Source organism: Chrysochloris asiatica, unplaced genomic scaffold, assembly GCF_000296735.1.
Source record: "Chrysochloris asiatica unplaced genomic scaffold, ChrAsi1.0 scaffold00106, whole genome shotgun sequence".
Taxonomy (NCBI): Eukaryota; Metazoa; Chordata; class Mammalia; order Afrosoricida; family Chrysochloridae; genus Chrysochloris; species Chrysochloris asiatica.
Genome location: NW_006408624.1, coordinates 7,833,735 through 7,858,385, shown reverse-complemented (window position 1 = coordinate 7,858,385; position 24,651 = coordinate 7,833,735). Strand labels below are relative to the sequence as shown.

The following is a 24,651-nucleotide window of genomic DNA, read 5'->3' as shown; positions in this document are numbered from 1 at the left end:
AAGGCAACAATAATAAGGGGGAAAAAACCCAAAGAGGTATTTGTGTCAGAGCTGACTCAGTATAGAGTTGTCAGTACAGAACCCTATCATGAGTCAGGGACTACCTGTGTATGGGAGAAGAGTCTGTATGGATAGGAGAAGAAGCAGGAAAAGATAAGCATAGAGGAATTGCAGCGATCTAAATCAAAACTTCTGTTTTTGAAATGGCAAACTTAAGAAGCCTATATGTCATCCAAATGGAGACTCCTTACATGACAGCAGCTATCTGGTACCACACTTAGCATCCCCAGCTGTGGGGCTACAGGAAGTACACATCTGTATTAATTGAAGACACGGCTAGTCTCTAGCAGAAGGGCTCAGCTTATTTGTCCAGAAGCAGAAGTACAATGTAGATTTTCTTATGCTGCTGTTCCTTTTGGGATGTGGTAGTTACCTTTACAATGGAAGAGTATTGCTGGGAAAATTTTTGACACTGGTCCAATTTGGTCTGATTCCTCTCAATTTCTGCAAACAGATCCTAGGAATAAAAAATATAATAACGTCATCATTCTCATCATGAAAACAGCTAACATTCTGAGCATTTATTATACTTTGTGATAGTGCTTCTTAAACCTTAGAATCAGAATCACTGGAAAGGTTTATTAAGACATTGCTGGGCCCCATCCCACCTCAAGAATTTCTGATTCAGTAGGCTTGAGGTCAGACCAAACTTGAATTTCTAATAAATTCCCAGTGATGCTGATAATCTGAGGTCCATACTTTGAGAACCACAGTTCTAAGAATTTTACATGTACCAACAAATTTAATACTAACAACAATAACCTTATGAAGTAGGCACATACGATGGCTATTCATTTTACTAATGAACAAGTAGAATACTGAAAGGTTACATAATATGCTCAAGGTTTCACAGCTAGTTAAGTGTCTGAGTCAGGATAGGAATCCAAGGAATCCGAGCAATCCAACTTCAGAAGGAATACTCTTAATCATATGCTAAACAAAGGAAAAAGGCAAGTCAACTACAAAAGGACAAATATTTTGTAATCTCACTTTTATAAGAAGAAAAGGATAGGTATGCATATAGAACAGGGTGAATAACTTTATAGTTTGTTATTGTTGTTAAGTGCCAGCAAGTTGTTTCCGACTCAGGAAACCCATATAGGGTTTCCGAAGAGTGGCTGATGGATTTGAACCTTGCAATCTGAGGCAATACCAAATAAAAGTGAAGTCTGTACAACTTAACTAAGGGAAACAAGGACACAGTGAAGTATACAAGATTATGGGGATGTTTTTGGTAAATGGTAAATTGCATATGAACCAAAAAATACGTATGGTTACATAGGTAGTTAATTGGGCATATGTGTATAGAAAGGTGTATGTGTACAGACACATGTATCTGTAGACATAACTACGTGAATGTTTGTCTGTATTAATATGCATAATAAACACAAAGGAAGCACAGGTATGAATACGTTCTAGACATAAACACCTCATGGGATGGGTTTACTGGGTTTGAAGACTTCAGACCAGTTGTCTTGAGTATATAGTTCACAGTTCATAAAGTTTATGTTCTACATCCTAGTCTGATGTGTAAAGTCTGGAGTCTTAGTTTGCAAGAATCCATTTGAGAAAAAGCTATTGGTCTCTACATCTGAAGCAAAAGAGAAAGAAGGAAACCAAAGTCTCAGAGAAGTAACTATTCTATAGGACTAACAAATCACAATTTAAACTGTCAAGAGACCAGAAGAACTAGATGGTGTGTGGTTATAACTACTGGAAGTTTTGACCTGGAATACAATAGACTGATCTAGATAGAATGGGAGAAACATGCAGAACAAAACTCATGTTTACAATAGCAGTAGAGACCAAAGAAGTCCCAAAACCCATCACCCTGAAACACCTTTTAAACCTGACACGGAAACTACTCCTTTCACCTTTCAGTTAAATAACGTTATTAACCCATAAAACAAACACTATCACTCACAAGTACTATACTCTTAAAAAAAGAAAAAAAAAAATCAATACTATGAGACAAATGGTCAACATTTACCCCAAAGCGAAGATGAAAAGGTGTGTGTGTGGGGTGGGGGGTGGGGGTGTGGGGAGGAGGGCAGGGAGACTGGATAAATGGAAGTGAAATAACTAAAACAGAAATAATGAGAATTTTGACACAATGTAAAAAATGTAACTAATGTTGCTGAACAATATGCATTTGTTGTTGTCAAGTGCCACTGAATCGGTTCCAACCCATAGCGATGCTATATAGGGTTTCCAAGGAGCAGCTGGTGAGCTTGAACCACCATCCTTGTGGTTCAAACCAACTTTGCAGTCTAGCTCATTAACCCACAGCACCATACTAGAACTCCGAATAATATGCATGTTTTGTTGTTGTTAAATGTTGTTGAGTTGGTATTGAGTCTTAGTGACCCTGCATAGGGTTTCCGAGGAGCGGCTGGTGACCTTGAACTGCCAACCTTGCGGTTCAAAGCGAACTTACAGTCTAGCGCATTAACCCACAGTGCCACACCAGGACTCCATAATATGCATAGATACTGTCAAAATGGGAACCTAAATTTGCTGTGTAGACTCTACCAAAAGCACATTAAACATTATGAAAAAGAAAAAGCAACAAATAAAAACTGCTTTAAATGAAAATATCACCTTCCACTCAACTTTCCTGGGTTTTTGTTTCCAGATACTCTAATCCTAATAACATAAATGTAATATCAAGAAACAAAATAATATTAACCTGTCAACCTACTGAATTTAATATATACTCAACAGAAAAATCAAGATTAGTTGCTCTTGCAGTATCTTGAGACTCTCCTGCTTGAACCACTTTTACCAGAAGGGATGTGGAATGTCTTGCCATTTTGGAAAAGTTTTAATTGTTAGAACATTATCCTCTTATATGATGAGCTACCTTTACCTCCTTGCAACTTCCACTAAACTCCTGACACACTCACCGTCTGCTGGCTGAGCTGCTCTGATAGCACTCGGCTATCCTCTGCCTGGCCTGGCTTCATCATTTCTTGCTGGACCGTGGTTTCCTCAATCCACTTGACGAGAGTTCCATGGCAGGCTCGGTACTCTCCCAGAACTTCCTGGATACTTTCTAGCTCAGATTGGCTGAAAGAGTAAATAGCTTGGCATAAGCACAATAAAATAAATGAGGCAATTCCCTCCTTAGCCCCTGCCTCCACTTGGGCTTGATTACAGAGGGCAGATCTTTATGGAGTGCCGCAATGGAAGGTGGAGTGAGACCTATGTGCCCTATGGGGTAAAAAGTGAATAGGACACAGTTGTACTCTACTAGTTCTGGAATCTCATGATAATCCCCATCAAATGTTTTCTCTAGGCTGCCAAGGATCATCAGTGTTGCCAATATACTAGTACTTGCTGTATACTTGTACACCCTGATGAAGGAGTATCAGAGCTATGATTTATGAATCACTACAATTTCTCAGGGTGAAGTGGCCAGGAGGGGTGTTGAAAATAGTAGTTATTTACTGTGTCAGCCTAGCCAGCTACTTACACCACATTGCCATTGTTCTAAGCAGCGCTGGGACAGTAATTCACTTACATTCCATTTGAATTTATAAAAATTGGTATAACCCTACTCTCTGCATATTTCTCCAGTGAAGCTAGCTTAAGAAAAAAAGAACAGTTTTTCTAATTAAAATGTTATCAGAGGTGGAGCTAAAGTAATAGAGAAAAGCTACTGCATTAGCAAATGAAAATGGAAGCAAGACATTTTGAAAAGCTTCACTATGAAAAATGGCATCCATTTGGATTTAAAGTTAGTAAAAAGGGATAGAATCCAGGTTCCATGCTTTAAAAAAGACTACCAGATCACCTTTCTAATCTGTACGCTATTAAGTCATTGTCCTGGGACACTAGGGAGGCATTTAATAGGGCCACACTGAGTACCTGCTGATTCAAAAGCAAGTCTCATGTCTGCTTTGGGGTTGGTGGTTCCAACATTCTACCACCAATCTTGTCCATAATTTACACTCTTATTTAATTTCTACTACCCCACGACCCTCAAGCCTCGCCTTTATACAAGAATCCACAGGTATAATTCTTTTCTTGTTTGAAACCAGACCCTGAACTCCAAAGAGAGAAAAATTCATCACCACTCACCGGGTCTCGAGCTGGGCAATGACCCGGTGCCAACGTTCCTGCAGCTGGGAGCCTTTCTCCTGATAGCGCTCTAAATCCAGGTTTCGCTCTGGTGTCAGACGATTCAGCTGCTCAGCCACTCCCCTGGCCTTGGTAATTTCCTCATCCAGGACAGAAAACACTGAATTTTTGTCCTTCACGTCATTAAGCCAATGCTATAAAAACATAAGCATAGTAACAGGAATTCCAAAACGAGTTCTCACCTTTTAGGTAGAAAACACTCTACAGCTGATTCCATATTATACTTGTAATTTAAGAAACTAGACCCAAATATGTTTGTGGCAGAGCTACCTCCATAGATCATGGTTCCTGCTTGCCTGATGGGACACTGGGAAATCAAAGGGAGCTAGAGAAACATGCATAGAACTGTTTGAGAAACCTAGCTCTGCCACCTACAAACTATATTGATAGGACAGACCATTTAGCCAGTCTGAGTCTTGGTTTTATTATCTCCAAATGGAGATATAAACCCCTTTTCTACCCACCAGACAGAGTTGCTTGTGCGAATGCAATGTGATAATGACTAAATGTTTTCTAACAACCATTGACTGGTTTTATTGCGAAGGGAAGGAATAGAAAGGCAAAGTCCTTTCTCTTTCCATTCTAGCTAGACAGATTTCTTAATCCCTCTTCTTTGAACACATATTAGAATGTATTAGGTACGATATTCTGCCCAGTTCAAATGCAAAATCAAATCATGTCAGGCCATCCAAAGTTGGGATTTCTCTACTAACCAAAAACAATGGATATGTTAAATCAACCTCCTTAGAACTTAGAGCAACCAACCGATAATGTGGACCGATGGGACTCCAGAGATGAGAGATCTGCTGGTACTCCTTCTTCTTGACTCAATTTGATTTCATAACCTTTGACCAAGAATTCAGCATCCTGAATGCTACGTACTATAATATCGATTGTCTTCAGCCTGTGGATAAAATCACCGTCATTTAACACACACATCTTAGAAAGCTAGCCTAAATACCTAGAGTACTACACAAAGTCTCATAACACATAACTGTCAAAAATTAATTTCACTATTGTAAAAAAAGAAAGAGGGTCCCCTCAGAGCAAACCCCCTTCCAAAACTAAGAATCAGTGGTAATACACGCTCTGATTGGTGACCACGTTTATCACTGATAAGGGGAAGTGAGGGAAAAATAGCAATGAAGCTGCAATCTAAGCCATACAACGTTTAATAGACTCCTGTGAACCCGGGCGGAGACCTGGTTGGCCAGCAGTGTAGCAAGACCTGGGGACTCTTCAGCCCAGAGTCAGTGACATAGCCACAGAGGACTGGAGTGGAGAGTAAAGCATCCAGCTGATAAAAAGAGAGGGCATACGCACAAGAACACCCACACTTGCAGATAATACCCACTTGACCTAGCTTCAATAACTGGATGATCAAAGCTCAACTAGAAGAAGAAAGAAGAGGAAAAAAGAGTAATCTGACACAATTTGATGAACTTGACCTACACCTATGGATGCAGTAGCTCAAAAGAGGAAACAAATCTTTACAGCAAGGTTCATGCCCACCCCCTCCATACACAGAGTAGACAGGGATGGGCAACTTGGACATTGGCTACCCAGTGTGTGTGGGGTGGGGGGGCTACAAAGGCAAGAAGTGACTGGCTTACAAGCTTTCAAGAGGGAGCCTAGATCCAGAGGGCGTGGAGGAAGGTAGACTCTCCACTGAGTAGTATCCAATCAGTCTAGGCAGAGCTGATGAAAGGAAATGCAGATGGGTCTCTTGTGATACAATAGTGAATAATTGTTATCGGAACTGATAGTGAGGGTTGGAAATGTAAAGGTAGACATTTTGTAGCAAGGAGGGGAGTGATTAACTTTGCAGTCTAGGAGTGGAGGACCCTAGGACCACCAATGGAGAAAAGTGGAGAGCGGGATCCTACCCAGAGAAGAAGTGATGCCAGAGATGGAGGCAGAGATGATGATGTGGAGAGATGGAATGGATGGGGATTCTAGACCCAGAGAGGGAGAAGGGTTGTGTGCTGACGACCGGAGGGGGGCGGGGTGGAGTGTGGGGTGAAAGGCATACCCGTTGGTTAGTTGATGATGCATGGAGGAGACTGTAACCATGGCAATGAAACGACATACGATAGGATAAATGTAAAGCTAATGTTCTTCCATGTAAACTATCACATAATTCACAATAAAACATTAAAAAAAAAAAAAGAAAGAGAAAAAAAAAGGGTATCGCATATATGGTGCCAATTTAAGTCAATTCTAAATAAAGTCACAAGTGGCAGTGAGACACATATGTGCTAGATTCATGAAAGAAAAGGTGTGAATCCAGAAACTCATTTAACATTAGAAAGAGTCTAAGGTATGTTGCTCCCTAAGGTCACCAGCTGGTTGGCTGGTTATGTGCCATGGATTCGGTTCCAACTCAAAGCAACCCTGGATAGGGTTTCCAAAGCTGTGATTCTTCACATGAGCTTCATCTTCCTCCCATGGAACAGCTGTTAGGTTCAAACTGTTGACCATGAGATTAGCAGCCCGATTTGTAATCACTATGCTCACAAGTGAGTGGAAATAAGGGAAAGACATTCCAAAACTAGTATTTAGCTCAGTTGAAGCGGTTCCTTTTTACTCTTTGGTTTCTCTCTCTTTTAACAAAGTATAGTTTTCAAGAAGTATTTAAAAAAATAGAAAGACACAAAATAGTCCCAACAATGCAAATTAACATCCTTTATGTCTCACTGGCATTTGTTCATTGCAGCCAAATGAACCCATTTCATGTTATTTGAAACAACATGAACTAGAACCAACATCTATTATCAATGGGTACATGTTCTTCAAAACCTGCAGTCTTTCTGGATTGTTCATGAAATACTTCACTTCCTTCCCTCTGTGATCTCATTAAATCCAAACCATCAGTTTACTCACTTATTCATATAGACAGTGGAAAGACCATATACATGGTCCATCTTCTCTACCAGCAGGTTGAGTTCTGATCGGAGAGTTGGGACACTAGAACCAGATGGAGACTGATGGAGAAAGTTCTTGCATTTCAAGGAAACATCATCCAAGTCTGATCTGAGCTGCTGCAACTCTTCCTGGGTGTGCTGTCAGGAACCAGACATATAACAAAGATAGAGACAGAATTAAAAACAGAAGTTAAGATTTTTTAAAACTTGGTTTATAATAACAAAGTACTAAAAGTAATCTAATGTCCATATTAGGACCATGGTTGTATAAATGGAAATTGCCACACAGCAGAGAGATATGCAGTTACAAAAAAGGGTGAACTGATAGAGAGTAGATTCCAGGGTATACTAAACAGAAAAAAGCAAAGCCAGAAGAGTACATAGTATTTTACTTTTTATGCATAAAAGAGGAAATGAAAAAAAAATATGTTTAATTATGCAGAAAAGTAGATAGCAGGAATCAGACTTAAAGGGGAGTGAGGTAAAGGGACTGGCTGATAGGTAAAGGGACTGGCTGATACCTCTGACCGTATCTTTCTGCAAAGTTTGGACTTTTGGAACCAAGATCATATTTAGAAAGAAGGGAAGGAAGGAAAGGAGAGAGGAAAGTGGGAGCGAGGAAACGAAGGAGGAAAAACCCTAAAATGGAAAAGAAGGAAAATGAATCTAATTTTATTTCAAAAGGAATAGACACAAATAATTTCTGGACATAGTATCTGGATAACAGATACACTTTCAATCTAAAGACATAAAGAACTATACATAAATGTTGAATTTCAGTTACTAGGTAGTTTTTGTTATTGTTGCTGTTTGAAGTATTAGTTAGAAATTCAGAAACTTTCTGTGAATAGGCTAAGAGCTTAAGTCAAATACTAAGAATAACACGAAGCAGCTTTTTCATGAAGTACTGGGAAAGATGATTACAAATATAGAAGAGGAAAGGACAAAATCAGCCCTGTGATGGTGGTTTGAAACTGGAGATACATGGTTGCGTATGTGCGTGTCTATGTGAGTTATACAGATCAATTCACCAGTGTCATTAATATATACACACGTATAAAACAAAGATTTGCTTGCATGTGTGTAGATACTGAATTGTGTCTCCCCAACATATGTGTCAGCTTGGCTGGGCCATGACTCTCAGTGATCTGGCAGTTACATGATGAGCCTACATGATATGACCTCAAGTGATAAACCAATGAAAGAATTACGGGAGGCAAATTGTTGTTGTTAAGTGCCATGAAGTGGGTTCCAAATCACAGCAACTAAGTCATCAGTAAAAGGGACAAATATTTGCTGCTTTTATTTGAGAATACTCCTGTTTTTATAGAGTTTTGCTTTTACAGGAAATTCATTATAGTGGTATTAGCAGTATAGGATAAGTGCTAGACTGCTAACCACATCTTGGCAGTTCAAACTCAACAGCCATTCCTTAGAAACCCTTGTCAGTAGCTCCTCAGAAATGCAATACAGGATCACTATGAGTCGGAAATAACTTGATGGCACTAAACAACAACTGTATCACTTAACTTTCAAAACAATTCTGTGAATCACATATTATTATCTCCATAGTATAAGACCAGAAGTGAAGGATAAAAGTTAACTTGCTCAAACGCATAAAGAGAGTATGCCTCAGGGTCCATTTTAGAATCTGAGTTTTCCTTACTACTGAGTCACAGGACTGTGGATAACCATGTTACAGAAACCAACACATATATACTTAAAGGCTAGAGAAGAGAGCAGGATCTCTGCCTAGCAATCTTAAACATGTAGCCTAAATGGAGTGACTCAACAATTTACACAGCTGGTTTGCTTTCTCAACAATACAATGGGAACTGAAATCATGCTTCTTCATGTTGTTGTTTTTATATGCCATGGAGTCTGTTCAGCGACCCTGTACAGGATCTCCGAAGCTGCAAATCTTTACGGGAGCAGAAAGCCTCATCTTTCTCCCACGGAACAGCTGGTAGTTTCGAACTGCTGACCTTAAGGTTCACAGCACGATCCGTTAATCACTACGCTACCAGAGTTCCTTATGCTTCTTCATAGGTAAAAGGAATTTGTAAGCCTGCAGGGAAGCCTCCTAGTACTTACATGAGTGCTTTACCCCATTTCTTAGGATACAGACCCTCATGCCAGCCAATTTATTCTGAAAGCATTTCCTCTGCAGTCAGCACCCTTCTTGCTCATAGGGCTTACCTCTTGCTCTGCAATCCTCAATGCATTGTCCTGCCGAGCATCTTCATTGGTTCTGGAGTTGCTCAGGGCCTGAATTCGTTTGACCAGCCTCTGTTCACACTCTTCCAGGTGCAGCCTGATATTTTTCAGCTCTGAAATGTACATCCTGGCCACTGTCTCCTCTTTGTCCTCTGTGAATGCCCAAACAAGAAGACGATTAGGCCCCATATTGTTGCTGTTGTTGTTAAGTACTGTTGAGTTGGTTCTGACTCATAGCAACCACGAATAGAGATTCTGAGAAGCAGCTTGCGGTTTACATTTTGGTACTCTTCCTATAGCGCCACAGCAACCCTGTATAGGGTTTCCTAGGAGCAGCTGGTGAGCTTGAACCACCGACCTTGCAGTTCAAACAGCTTTACAGTTTGGTGCATTAACCCACAGCACCACACCAGGAATCTAGGCCCCATATTGTTGTTGTTAGGTGCCATTGAGTCAGTACCAACTCACAGCAACCCTATGCACAACAGAACGAAACACTACCCAGTCCTGGGCCAATCTCACAATTGTTGCAAGGGTACTACTGACTATAGTACACTGATACTATACTAATGTAAGCAAAGTCTTATCTGGGGAACCATCTCTGCAACCTTAAATTCCACACATTATATATTGATCTTTGAGGATCAAAACACATAATTAATGTGACAGGTTGACTAATAACAATGACCTATGTATTAGCAGGCCTTTTCTAACACACTTTGATTTTGAGACTTCTTCTCTTTTAAGTTTTATCCTATTGTCAACAGTAAAATGGTGGCAATGTTACTTTCTAGTTTATAAGAAGAGTCTAGCAGCACCCTTCAGGGTTCTCATTCTACCACCCTCTCTCTCTTCCCAATGCACACACCATTCTCCATGGACTTCGTCAAGTGTTGAAAGTGTGTTTTACAAGCATCCACCTCCTCTTCTATGCGCAAGCGATCAGCTACTGAGAAGAGCAGAGAGTCGCGGCTGTCCTGCAAAAAGTCTTCATAATGGGCCTGGAGATTCTTCATCACCTGGTGGCACTCCTCAGGCACTAGGGATCGGAGCTAGTGAAAAAAGGCCAGGAGAAAGTTCATCAGAGCAAGAATATTACTTTCTTTCTCTCAATCTGTCTCTTTCTCTTAGCATTTTATTGAAATTTAATACATACTAAAAAACATACAAATTATCACTATGTTGGTTTTTCATAAATTTGACGCATTGATGTAATCAGTATTCAGATCAAGAAACAGAACATTACCAGAACTCCAAAAGCAGCATATGTGTTCCCCTGGACCTAACTCTTAACAGTAGTTATTTCACTGGCACGTACCTAATGCGTAACGTTAAGCAAAGGGAAAAGAAGGCTGCAACTTTCTCCCACCATCAACCAAAGACATAACTTTCAACAGTAATTTCCTTAACTATTCAGGCTAGTGTTCCTAGTTCCTGTGATTTTCAGGCCCTTAACCCTGGAATAATATCCTTGATTCCACTTTGGTTCATTTGCATGGACAGGAGTCCCAAAGTAATAATAACTTTACAAAAAAGTTCTTTCTTTAAAAAGCTTGCCAACAGGAAGTGAATCTGGCCAGCAGTATTCACAATTACCTTTTCCAGGTTCCAGCTCTGTACAAGATCAAGGTCCTTCCGAAGATAGTTCCAGGAGATAAGGCTTTTAGTGTTAATATGTAGCTGGTGCCACAGGGCCATCACCTTCTGATAAGACTGCTCCACCCTAAAAACAACATAGTGTCTGGCTATAGCTTTTGCAAGACTTGAGTTCTACAACTGTTGTTGTCATTAAGTGCCATCAAGTTGGGCCGACTCATAGTGACCCTGTATTGGGTTTCCAAGGAACATCTGGTGGGTAGGAACTGCCAACCCTGCAGTTTGAAGTCTAATGCAGATCCTACAGTGCCACACCAGGAGTCTACAGCAGACATCTTCTAAAAATAAACTAAGAACCCTAGTGTTACAGTAGTTAAGCCCTTGGTTCAAAACCTCCAATCACTTCAGGGAAGAAAGATGTGGCAGTCTGATTTCATGAAGATCTGCAGCCTTGGAAACCCTAGAGGACAGTTTTATTCTGTCCTAGAGGGTCATTATGAGTCATAATAGACTTGATTGCAAGGATTTTGATTGCAAGGATTATCATTTTTCTTAAAGGCCAAGCATCACTGTCTTGGCAGAACTGAATTTATATGACAAGTAGAGAGAAACAACAAATCAAAAGCTACCAATACTTTAAGTCTTTACAACTCAGTTAATTGAGATTTTCAAACTATTTGTAATTGCTACATCATTATATAGGAGTCCTGGTGTGGCACTGTGGATTAATGAAATGGACTGCAAAACTGGTTTGAACTGTAAGGTCGCTGGTTCAAGCTCACCAGGAGCACCTGGTTGCTGAGTAGGAACCAACTCGATGGCACTTAATAACAACAATACAACATAATATATACCAGCACATATTTAACAATCCTATAGATGTTAACCTGAATTTGATACGACTATGAGAAGCTAGAGGGATGGGAAATACCCAGGAAGAACAAGAAAAAAGAAAAGTACAGATAGGTCCATTTTTCCATGAACTTTTTGAAGGCCCCTTGTATATTACCACAATTAAAATTGTTGAAGGGAAAGAAAAAAAAAAACAAAAAACAAAAAACGAACAAACTTTAATGTTAAAGTTAATAGCTACTTTAGAAATTCATCTACCATAAAAAGAAAATTGCAATGGGAAGAGCTTGAGAAGTATTTTCTTAAGCATTCCATGCCTCACTCAGACTTAACTTCTAGAAGACTTTGTTGTTGTTGCTAAGTACTGTGGAGTCAGTTCTGACTCATAGTGACCCTGCACAGGGTTTCTGAGGCTGCAAATCTTTATGGGAGCAGAAAGCCTCCTCTTTCTCCTGAGGAACAGATGGTAGTTCCGAACTGCTGACCTTAAGGTTAGCAGCTCGATTTGTAACCCCTACGCTAGAAGACTTACAAACACATAAATTATAAACACTCATACATAATGCCAAATTACCTTGAATTTCTTCAAGTTGAGAGGAAAATGTGAGATATAAAGATTAGAGATGGAGAATGACTTAGAACATATCTGTGTTTTTTATCTTTAAATAATTAATTTAAAATTCCATTTTGGATACAAATTAAAGTAAAATTTGGGGGTTAAAAGTAGAAAAATCTGCTTAAAAAATAGAATATAGTAGACGTAAGTAACAGAATTTTGGGATGGGGGAGGAAACTTGATTGCTAGCTTTTGTTATGTGCTTTGTGGTATACTCTTTTTAATCTGCACACATATTATCATTATAAAAAACCCAGAAATTTAAAAAATAGGATTAGCTGTCACTACAAAATCAATTTACTGAGAGCATACTGTTTACAACCAAGAATTGTTCAAAAAGAAAATATTAATATGGCAGTGCTTCACGTAATAGCCTTAATAGGAGCTCTTGAGGTCTTATCCAGAAAATCCCTAAAACTCCCTTTGCTCAAGATCACAAACGCAGATACATCCCTCGACCAGCTTACTCAGCCCAAAGAGCAGTGGACAGTCTGAACGGCAGTCGAGCAGTTACCTGCTGGCCATTTCAACAGCATCCTTATTGGGTGGGGGGATGAGGAAGCAGACTGATGGCACCATTGCCTCATTGCCTGTGGGGCTGATGACTTTCCATTTGGTCCGCTGAGAATTATCTTCCAATACACACTCATCATTCTTGCATATTGTGATCTGAGGAGACAAATTCACAAATCATTGCTAGTCAATATAAACAAAAAGCATTTTTAGCTGGTGCCTTATCTCAAGGCTACAATATTACTATGAAAAAAAAATCATTTTCAAGATTAACTAATCACTTGGAGTCCTTGTGTGGCATTGTAGGATAAGCACTGGACTTCTAACTGCAAAGTTGGTTCAAACTCACCAGTAGCTCCTGGGAAAACCTATACCGGGTCACTATGAGTTGGAAATGACTTGATAGAACTTAACAAGAACATCACATAGTAAAGGATCATGATTTTTACAAAAAAGATCATGTGTATAAGTATGCAATACATGAAATATTGTGGCTTCAAATAAAATCAAGAAAACAAGTATTTATAAAATGCCTATTATAAGTTATAAGGAGATTCAAGACTCAGACCAAGTTCTGTGTAGTTACAATTGTGGTTAGGTGCCGTAAAGTTGATTCTGGTCCATAACTATTAATGCACAATAGAAGGAAGCACTGCTTGATCCTGTGACAACCTCACAATCACTGTTATGGTTGGGCTCATTGCTGCTGCTATTGTGTCAATCCATCTCGTTGGGGGTCTTCCTCTTTTTCAATGACCCTTCAATTTACTAAGCATGATATCCTTCTCCAGGGACTGGACCCTTCTGATAATATGCCCAAAATATGAGAGACAAAAGCTCACCATCCTGGCTTCTAAACAGCATTCTGGATGTGTTTCTAACACAGATTTATTTGTTCTTCTGGCAGTCCATGGCACTTTTCAATATTCTTCTCCAACACCATAATTCAAATGCACCAATTCTTCTATAGTCTTTCTTATTCACTGTCCAACTTTCATATGCATAGGAGGCTACTGAAAATACCAATAGCTTGGGTCAGGCACACCTTAGTTCTCAAACTGACATCTTTGTTCTTGAACACTTTAAACAAATCTTGTGCAGCAGATTTGCCTAAAGTAATACATCATTTGATTTCTTGACTGCTGCTTCCATAGTGTTGATAGTAAACAAAATGAAGACTCTGACAACTTCAATCTTTTCTCCATTTACCATGATGCTATTTACTGGTCCAGTGGTGAGGATTTTTGTTTTCTTTACATTGACATGCAACCCATATTGAAAATTGTGGTCTTAGATCTTTACCAGTTAAGTATTACAAGTCCTCTTAACTTTCAACAAGCAAGGTTGTATCATCTGCATCTCACATGTTGTTAATGAGTCTTCCTCCAATCCTGATGCCATGAATTTCTTCATATAATCAAGTCTCTCAGATAATTTGCTAAATACACAGACTGTATAAGTAGTGGTAAAACAATACAACCCTGGTGCACACTCTTCCTGATTCTAAACCATTCAGTGTCCCCTTGTTTTGTTTGAATGATTACCTCTTGGTCTGTGTATAAGTTCCTCATGAGCACAATTAAATGTTCCAGAATATCCATTCTCGATAAGGTTGTCCGTAGCTTGTCATGATCCATACAATCAATGCCTTTGTGAAGTCAATAAAGCACAGGTAAAAATCTCGTTTATATTCTTTGCTTTCAGCCAAGATCCATTTGATGCCAGTAATGAGATCGTTAGTTTAATGCCCTCATCTGAATCTAGCTTGAACTTCTAGCAGCTCCATGTCAATGCACGGTTACTGCTGTTTTTGAGTTACCTTTAGCAAAACTTTATTTGCACATGATATTAATGATACTGGTCCAATGATTTCCGCATTTTGTTGGGTCACCTCTCTTCGGAAAGGGCACAAATATGGATCTCTTCCAGTCAGCTGGACAGGTAGCTGTCTTCCAAATTTTTTCTCATACATGAGTGAGAGTGTCTCCAGTGCTGTATCTTGTTCAAAGATTTACATTTGCATTCCATCAATTCCTAGAGGCTTGTTCTTTGCTAATAATGCCTTCAGTGCACCCTGGACTTATTCCTTCAAGAACATGAGCGCTTAATCAGATAATACCTCTTCAACCATTTCTTTTAGATATAGTGACTCTAAATTCTGTCCATCTTCTTTTGCTGTTTTCTGCTTCATTCAACATTTTTTCCATAAATCCTTCATTACTGCATGTCAAAGCTTACATTTTTTGCTTAAACTTTTTTAACTTGAGAAATGCTGAACATATCCTTTCCTTTTGGTTTTCTAACTCCAGGTCTTTGCACATTTCATTATAATATTTAACTTTATTTTCTTGAGATGCCCTTTGAAATATTTTCATCTCTTTTACCTCCTCATTTCTTCCATTTGCTTTAGCATTGCTATGCTGCAGAGCAAGTTTCAAAGTCTCTTCTGACATCCATTTTGGTCTTTTCCTTCTTTCTCGTCTTCTTAATGACCTTTTCCTTTCTTCCTGTATGATGTTCTTGATGTCATCCCACAACTCTTCTGGTCTTCAGTCTTTAGTGTCTAATACATCAAATTCGTTCTTCAGATGATCTCTAAATTCAGGTGGGCTATGTTCAAGGTCATAGTTCGGCTCTTGTGGACTTGTTTTAATTTTCTTCAGCTTCAGCCTGAAGTTGCATATGAGCAAGTAATAGTCTGTTTCACAGTCTGTCCCTGCCCTTGTTTTGGCTGATGATACAGAGTTTTCCCATCATTTCTTTCCACAGATGTAATCAATTTGATTTATGTATATTTCATCTGATAAGGTCCATGTGTATAATCATATTTTATGTTGTTTAAAAAAAGGTATTTGCAAGCATAAGTTATTGAGCTTTCTTGCAAAATTCTTTCATGTGATCTCCAGCATCGTTTCTATCACCAAGGTCGTATTTTCCAATTCCGATCCTTCCTCTTTGTTTTTTAAGTACTATTAATTATCAATACACCTTGATGGCATGTTTGATCAATTTCAGACTAAAGAAGTTGGTGTTGTTAATAAATGCCATTCCATCAATTCTGACTCATAGTATAGCATTTCTGAGGAGAGGCTGGTGGGTTTGAACTGCCAACCTTATGACTTGCAGTTCAGTACTGATCCTATAGTGCTACACCAGGAGTCCGGTGAAGTTGGTAGAATTCTTCAATTTCATCATCACTGGCTTCAGAGGTTGGTGCATAAATTTGAATAACCGTGGTATTAACTGGTCTTTCTTAAGGCATATGGATATTATCCTATCATTAACAGCACTGTCCATCAAGACAGATATTCAAATGTTCTTTATAATGATGAATGTGATGCCATTCCTCTTCAATATATCATTCCCATCATAGTAAACCATGTGACTGTCAGATTCAAAATGGCCAATACCCATCCATTCCAGCTTACTAATGCTTAGGATATTGACATTTATACAGCCCATTTTATTTTTGACCACTTACAATTTTCATAGATTCATACTTTGTAATTCCATGTTCCAATTATTAATGGCTGTTTACAGCTCATTTTGTTTCTCCTCATTTTGAGTTGTGCTCCATCAGCAAATGAAGGACCTGAATGCTTTACTTTATTCATGTCATTAGAGTCAACTCTACTTTGAGGAAGCAGCCCTTCTCTAGTTGTATTTTAAGTGCCTTCTGATCTGAAGTGCTCATCTTCTGGCAATATATCTGACAATATTCTGGTGTTATTCATAATGTTTCAAAATTCAATATTTTAGTGCTATCTGAAAGCATTCCTCTAACATTCATAAGGATTAGTGCCTAAATATTCCAAAGTAGTCTAGCCTCTCCTTCTTTCTATTCTGGAAACCCAATGAAACCTGTCCACAATAGGTGATGCTGCTGGTATTTAACATACCAGTGGAATATCTTCCAGCATCACAGCCACCACAGTATGACAAACTGACAGAAAGAGGGGTAACTATTTTTACCATTAGGTAAATGGTAATTTTTACCATTGTTGTTGTTAAGTGTCATTGAGTTGGTTCCAACTCATAGCGATACTATAGGGTTTCCAAGGAGTGGCTGGTGAGTTTGAACCTTGCAGTCTACTGCTTTAATAAAAGGGGCATGAATAATCACAACTTCACTTTTGTAATAACTTCCTTTTCCTTTCTCCCTATCATTCTACCTATTAATCTCTGAAAAAGTTTCAACATTTTGGGACGACCAATTCTTTCTCTTGGAAGAAAGGTAACCAACATTATTATCCCTATTTTATATACAGAAATACTTAAACACAGAAAAGGGGAGTCTCATTCTTTTAGTCATTCATTTCTTTAAAAAAAATTACCTTTCTATTACAAACTGAGTGAAGGTTTACAGAGCAGATCATGTTTTACAGTCAACAAAGCATACATAGTGATGATGAAAACGAAGAATTCTACCAACTTCTTCGGACTCCCGGTGTAGCGCTGTAGGATCAGCACTGGACTGCAAACCACAAAGTTGGCTGTTCAAACCACCAGCTGCTCCTTGGAAAGCCTACATAGGGCTGCTATGAGTGGGAAGTGACTTGATGGCACTTAACAACAATATCGACCAACTGGTTGAAATTGGGCCACGAGGGTGCATTATATTTCAGACCTGAAGGGTGGTTGAGGGCCATGGTCTGGGCTCTTCCAGTCTCTTTTGACCAGAATGCCTTGTCTTTTCTAAAAAGAATTTTTAGTTTATTTTACATTTTATCTATCTGTGACTTTCTAATGTAATCTCTTTCAGAGCAGATGGTAGTTGTAATGGGCACCGTCTAGTACTTCTGGATCCTTCATTCTTTTGGATAACAAATATTTATTGAGGTTCTAGTGTAGCACTGCAGGATAATCCCTGGACTGTGAATTAAACAGTTGGCCGTTCAAACCACCAGCTGCTCCTTGGAAACCCGACACAGGGCTCCTATGAGTGGGAAGTGACTTGATGGCACTTAACAACAATAACAACAGCACTATGTGACTAGAAGTATCTAGGACAATAGGAATAAAAAATGGTGCAATGGTAAACATACAAATATGATTTATAGTTCATATATTCTACAGGGTACCATATTTTCTACCAAAAAAAATAACCATGTGAAAAATGAACAATAGGAAACTAACACGTGAGGGAGTTGTGCAATTGCAAAAACCACATAACACATGCATTATTTGTGTGAAACTACAGTATAAAGTTATCATTTTGTGCCTCGAGTCAATTACAACTCATAGCGAGCTTATATGACAAAGTAAACGTGTCCCCGTAGTGTTTCCTAGGCTGTAATCTTCATGGGAACAGGTCACCAGGTCTTTCCTCTTACAAAGCAGCTGATGGGTTTGAATCACCACCTTTCAGTTAGCGGCTAAGTGCTTAGTCACTGTGCCACTAGGGCTCCTTGTATAGTAATACTGTAGTACCATGCAATGAATGGAGTAATATGCCATGTTACCAGGAACAAAGAAAGGGATACAATTTAGTCTTGACAAGACAGGTAAAGATAGATTATACAGGGCTTTGTACCCCACATTAAAGAATTCAGACTTTATCCCAAGAACAATGGAAACTGGTATTTAAGCAAAAGAATGCCATTAAAGAAAAGAAAAGAAAAAAAAAAGATCATGCTGGAAGCAAGATAAAGAATGCACTGAATGGGGAGGCTGGTCCAATGACCCAAGTAAGGGAAATGACTGGTCTGAACCAGTGTAGTAGCAACAAGAATAGAAACACGTGCACTGACGTGATATACACAGGATAGTATTAACTTGGTGGTCATACTAGCTGAAGGAGCTTGTGGATGCGGAGAGGAGAGAATACACTGAGAGCTAAGGTGCTACAAGGCTAAGGAAGCTGAGTGAGTTACGAAGTCAATTACCAAGGCAAGAAGCAGATCAAAATTGAGACTTGTTAAAATAAAAACAATGGGAGAGGTTTGATAATGTTTAAATTTTAATAGAAAAAGACTATCATTTGTTCTTTCCTTATTATCATAACCCTAATTGAAGGTTTTTCCTTCTGCTGTCCTTCTCTCTGGTGCCCAGAGGTACCCTTCCTCCTTCTTACCTCAATCTGTCGATAGTCACAGATGGCTTTAACGGAAATGGTGCTCTTGAGCACATGGTCTGGACTGCGGGGCTTTAACTGAACAATGGCTTTTGATCTCCCCACGAGACTGGCAACGGAACTCTTGGATTGTATAAGTTGCTCCTTTTCATCCTAAAATGAGAAGAAAAACAAAAAGACATTAATACTGATACTCAGGGTGACATAGTCAACAAAGAACACTTAGTGCTCCACTCCCTCAGAGAATGTCACTTCTCAGTTAAGTAGGGATCCTTAGTGGAGCCAGCTTAGAAAGACAAAGATAAAGAAAAAAGGAGTCTTATTTCTGTCTTCTACACCAAGTACTGCTGTACCCAAATTTTGTAGCTTTCTCTGTGCTTTTTTCAATAAACCATAAAGTCACATGCAAAAACAAAGCAAAAACTCCCTAGCTGTCATATATGACTACAGTAAATAAAGGATATCCCAAACAAAGTTCAAAGAATATAGAAATCCAAAATAGTAAGTTACTATTTGTATTATTGTTATAGTTGACATTATTATTACTCAGTTTCTCTCTGGTAAAAGCCAGTTTTTGCCTTCCTGCTTAGGAGAAACTAGAATTTTACTTAGAAAAAAAGTCTTTCACTTTCTTAAATTGAATCAAGTTTTATAGAGGAAGATCTTAGTTCTACAACAAACAATGCTGTTGGTGAATGCAATCATGATAAATGCTTTTAGTATCTTGTAACTCGGTGTATACGTGTAAATTTGACTGGTTTCAAAGAAATATCATGCAAAATGGAAATTCTTGAGTTTCTGCAAACTCAATTCTTTATCTTAAAAATCAATGAACTTCAGTCAACAAAACTGGTAGCAACTACTACCAATTTCATTAGAGTAAGGAATAACCTTTACCTATTAATCAGGATATTTCAAGGCCATTTAAAGGTATAAAAGTCCCCAGAAGAGGGCTTTCTTAGGATGAAAATAGGTGTGATGAGAGTAAAGAGTTAATAATGTTAAGAAATGCCATTAAAAGAATTGGAATATGCAAGTAAAGAAAAAGAAATGCTTAAATAAACTACCTGTGCCTGTCCCCGGGAGCATGATTGGAAGAAATACAACTTTAACTTATTAGTTAAGAAAGAGGAATGGAATATATCAGGGAGACAGCCACACTGTTCCATACTTGAGAGCTGGTCTACCCATTTCAGTCTCCTTGCATTAAAGATGTCAATTTCTGTCTAACCCAGGGTCAAACATCTCAAGCTCCAGAGACCAAGTGCTCAGCGTGGTAAAAGTTCTGAAAAGGATCAGAAGCCAGGACAGATGCTCCCGAACCTGTCGGACAAGCTGAGGAGCAGACCCAGGAGACTCCATGCCCCGATGACGCCGCCAACCCGATGCCCCTGACCTGGAGAGGAGGGAAGAGAGCAGCGACCCTCGAGAAGAGAAGATATGACAACAACAGAAGAAGAGTTACCCTGTGGCAGAGAGGTACTCTGTGTGAGGGAGGAGATGATAGCCAAGAATTATCTTCCTCCTTCACACGTGCAGTACCTCCAAGAGAGATATTCTAGAGACAACATCTGACAAGTCAGGTTTTTAATCCTATATTTCAAATTCATTAAATTAACAGACTATTGGCTCAGACGAAACACTAAATGTAAACCCACTCATAAGCTTACAATATTTGAAAGTGTACCAAAATAAATAAACAAAATCAACTTTTGTTCCCAAATGCCCATATCTCACCCACCAAAAAAATGACACTGTTTTGGATTAATCTGGTTCTCTTATTCAGAAATTTCAATTGAAATGATGTGGAGGTCCTCCTGTTTTCTCATACATGAAACATAATTTCCTAATTACATGCACATTTCTATCTTAAAATAAGATGCAACTTGAGCCTTGTCTTACCAACTCAAAATGTAATGTAAATAGTCCTGCTGCTGATATTATTACTAGTGCTACTAATTCACTGGAGTAAATTAGTGTAAAATTGATGTTAATTAAATACTGCATGTAAAAAACTATTTTCAAGAAGGTAATATTGTTACATAAATAAACTGGAGAAACATTATGGTACATCTGAATAAGGTTTTAACACCTCCTCATTGTCTTTAACTACTGTTGAGTCAATTTTGACTCATGGAGACACCATGTGTTAGAGAACAGAATTGTTCCAAAGAATTTTCATGACTGTAATCATTACAGAAGTTGAGCACCAGACCTTTCTTCTTAGGAGACACTGCGTAGGTTGGAATTGCCAACCTTCAGGGTAGTAGTCAAGCACAATACATTTGCATCTCCCAAAAACCTCAACAATCCCCAAAGAAAAATATCAGCCAGGAAATATTTGACTCAGCTCTATTTCACTTTTTTAAAAAATTGTCTTTTGCATGAGAAAAAGTAAATAAGAGAATCTGATGCTATTAATCCCTTCAGCTCTATTTTTCATGTTCTATACCCCATCTCTGCTTTCAAATACTGAATTAGAATTGAAATAATGCAAAGAAAGTAGAATGAACATTAAGTGGCTTTCCTTCCATAATATATACTCAAAAGAATCTTATTAACAACTTCTTTTAGGAAAGAAGGAAAGAAGGAAAGAAAGAGATTGAATAAAATTGATTAGACTCTATTTGAATGTGAGTCAATCGTTACAATATTTGCCACTGCCCTGGTGTTTTCAAGGACATAAAATTCTATTTCTCAAAAGTAAACACTCCCCACTGATGCAGCACATACCATGGAGTCCTGGAGCAGGTCCTCAAGGCGGGACAAGCTGGTATTGTGGTCACAGGAGTATTTTCGTTTGATGGAGTCTTGGAGATTTTTCAAGAATGACTCCAAGTCTCGTGCATCACTGAAGAACTGTGGGGAGATGAGGGAGAGATGCCTTGTGTTCAATACATCACAACACTGAGATGTTACCTAAGAAAGAACAATCTTACTGTGCAGATTTGAGCAGAGATTACACTTCACTTGGTCAATGATAACTCATTACAAAGGTCACAGAAGTCGAACAAAAATCAAACCCACTGCCACAGAATTGATTCCAACTCTTAACTACCTTGTATAGGAGTCCTGGTGTGGCACTGTGGGTTAATGTGCTGGACTGCAAAGTTGTTTGAATCACAAGCAAGGTAGTTCAAGCTCACCAACTGCTCCTTGGAAATCCTAAGCAGGGTCACTATGGGTTGGAACTGACTCAATGGCACTTAACAACAACAACATAGGGTTCCTAATGCTATAAATCTTTACAGGAGCAGAAAGCTTCATCTTTCTCCCATGGAATGGCTGGTGGTTTGTGGCTAATGGTTTGTGGCTTGTGGTTTGTGGTTTGCAGTCCAGTGATTATACTACAGAGTCACAGTCCCAATATGTGATAAAAACAGAAAAAAGTGCTTGTGCACTGGGGCTTCTTCTCTCAGGCTGCTTTAAGAACATAGCCACTTTATGTCTCTAGCCTGTTGCAAGCTAGAGACACATGGTCTTGTGCCTTTATCACCTCACTGGATTGTCAGACATGTGAAAATAAGGCTACTGAATCCCAGCCTACTTGCTAGCTGTCTGCAGCCAGAAGAAACCACATTTAATCTGAGAAGTATTATTCAGCCTAGCCTGGATCAAATAGCCAACCCATAAAATCATGAGCCAATGAAATATGTTTTAAATAACTAAGTTTTGGGTTGGTATTTTATATAAAAACTACCTAACTCAGATTTAATTTCATCTTTACCTTACAAGCATATACATACACCAAGACAGCCATACAGACATGCACACACACAAGTGTCCACTGTACCTGAAAGTAAGCAGTATTCTCTTTCACGTGCTGCTCAACACACAAGCATAGCTGCTTCATCCACTGTAACTGGGACTGGACAGCAGCACTGTAAGCCTGCAATAACCAAGCACACAGACAGAAGGGCATGAGTTCAACATATCCAATATGCATATGTGAAGCATTCTTCTAAGTACAGCTCTGCTCATGATAGACAGGTCAATGGAAAAACACAAAGATACTCATGAAAGAGGTTTGCTATTTACCCAACCTGATTTTGTTAGAAAAAGTTACACAAATCTCCTCTTTCACTAAATGACCTAGCTAGCAAAACACAGGTATTCATAAACCCACCCTAGCCAACTCAACCATCTTTCTGGTTAAGGAAGACAAAGGCACCAAACCAACAAGAAGGGGAAGTTGTGTGGACAGTTATTTCAAAGAAAATGGGATACTTCACTTTGCCCCATCAAGTCAGGAATCAATGTGTATTCTTCAAATTGCTTCATTATGCTCCTTAGACTGTTAAAATCATTTGTAGTCTTGTAGGGGCTACAAGAGCAAAGCAGGATGGAAAAGGATAAAACTCAAACAATCCCTGATATTTCCTCTGAGTTCCTCAAAGGAACAAAGGCTCCAATTTAAATACTTTTCCAACAACCAGCTCAGTGTACCTGAGTCTCACACATTCTCAAGTCTCATACCTCCACAGTTTGCTTGGCTGGGTGGTTCTCAAGTGACAGCAGCTCTGCTGTATCCTGTAGCGACCGAAACACATCCTGCTTCTCTTCCAGTTCCAATGTCAACTCCTGAAAGTTGAATACACGTTTATGCAATTAGTGCTGTTCAGGGAGGGGACAGTAAGAGCCAAAAAAGCTATGTTCCCTGTTCTTCTTTAAAGGAACCTATAACAAATGATTTGTGCCATAATGAGAGATAATAAAAAGCATAGACCAGAAGACTTCAGAGAAGGAAATACTGGAGTTACTGAGGAATGATTCACGAAAGACCTGGGTCTTGAGCTACACTTAAGCAAAGTAAGGAAATATGGAATGAACACACAGAAAGGAGATCATTTGCCTGGAGTGGATACTTCATGTCAGCACTCACCTACACAGTATACAACACGCAGCAGACTGGCATCATTGACTGGCTGGTTTTACTGAGACTATTCCCTCAACCTACAATGCCCTTCTCTGACTCTCAATTCTATGGGACCTAGCTTATAAGTGAGTTCTTCTGTGAAGCTGGAACTTACAATCAGATTTGATTCCTTTTTCCTTGAAGCTTTCAGAGCATATCCTTTGTATTTCTGTTATAAAAATTATAGGGTTCTCCAACCACAAGAAAAATACCCTTAAGTTTCTTAAGAACTCTAAGTCAATGGGAACTAATATTGAAAGTGTTGGCGAAACTACTCCCTGTCTGCATAGTGTTTGTTGGACTTAGCTGCCACTGAGTCAATTCTGACTCAAGGCAATCCTGTGTGTACAGAGCAGAATCACTCTATAGCATTTTCAAGCTAGTGTTTACAAAATCATTAAGAATTCTTTGAGATATGAAAATACAATAAGCAGCAAAAAAAACCCTCCACCTACTTGTTTACATTTTTCATTGAAAAGCATAAAAAGTGCTGTCATATTGTACAATGTGAAATTTTTCTTCCAATTTTACAGATGAAAAAGTTAAGGTAAAAAATTATTAAATGAATTAAAGGGAATTCAAGTATGTGAGAAGTCAAAAGTATACTTTAGTTAAACAACACTGTTTAACAATAGCAAGATTAACACCTATCATCATCAGAGAGCTACTACTAAATTTGTCCAATGTGTCAAACTCTGTATTAAGTGTTTTACCTATATTACCTTATGATGGCTTACTCATA

General features: G+C 38.8%; 1 protein-coding gene across 1 annotated transcript in view; it reads right to left on the bottom strand.

Moving 5' to 3' along the window:
- Positions 1–24,651, bottom strand: part of LOC102830374 (microtubule-actin cross-linking factor 1-like) — a 474,365-nt gene that overhangs the window by 184,757 nt on the left and 264,957 nt on the right. Inside the window, exons 18-30 of the mRNA XM_006867570.1 lie at positions 23,471–23,575; positions 22,788–22,883; positions 21,728–21,853; positions 18,995–19,147; positions 12,923–13,077; positions 10,941–11,067; positions 10,213–10,396; positions 9,327–9,496; positions 7,087–7,265; positions 4,969–5,107; positions 4,144–4,337; positions 2,967–3,129; positions 434–517 (exon numbers count right to left, since the gene is read on the bottom strand). Of these exons, the coding sequence (XP_006867632.1) occupies positions 434–517; positions 2,967–3,129; positions 4,144–4,337; positions 4,969–5,107; positions 7,087–7,265; positions 9,327–9,496; positions 10,213–10,396; positions 10,941–11,067; positions 12,923–13,077; positions 18,995–19,147; positions 21,728–21,853; positions 22,788–22,883; positions 23,471–23,575 (1,875 nt within the window). The remainder of the gene's footprint in view (positions 1–433; positions 518–2,966; positions 3,130–4,143; positions 4,338–4,968; positions 5,108–7,086; positions 7,266–9,326; positions 9,497–10,212; positions 10,397–10,940; positions 11,068–12,922; positions 13,078–18,994; positions 19,148–21,727; positions 21,854–22,787; positions 22,884–23,470; positions 23,576–24,651) is intronic.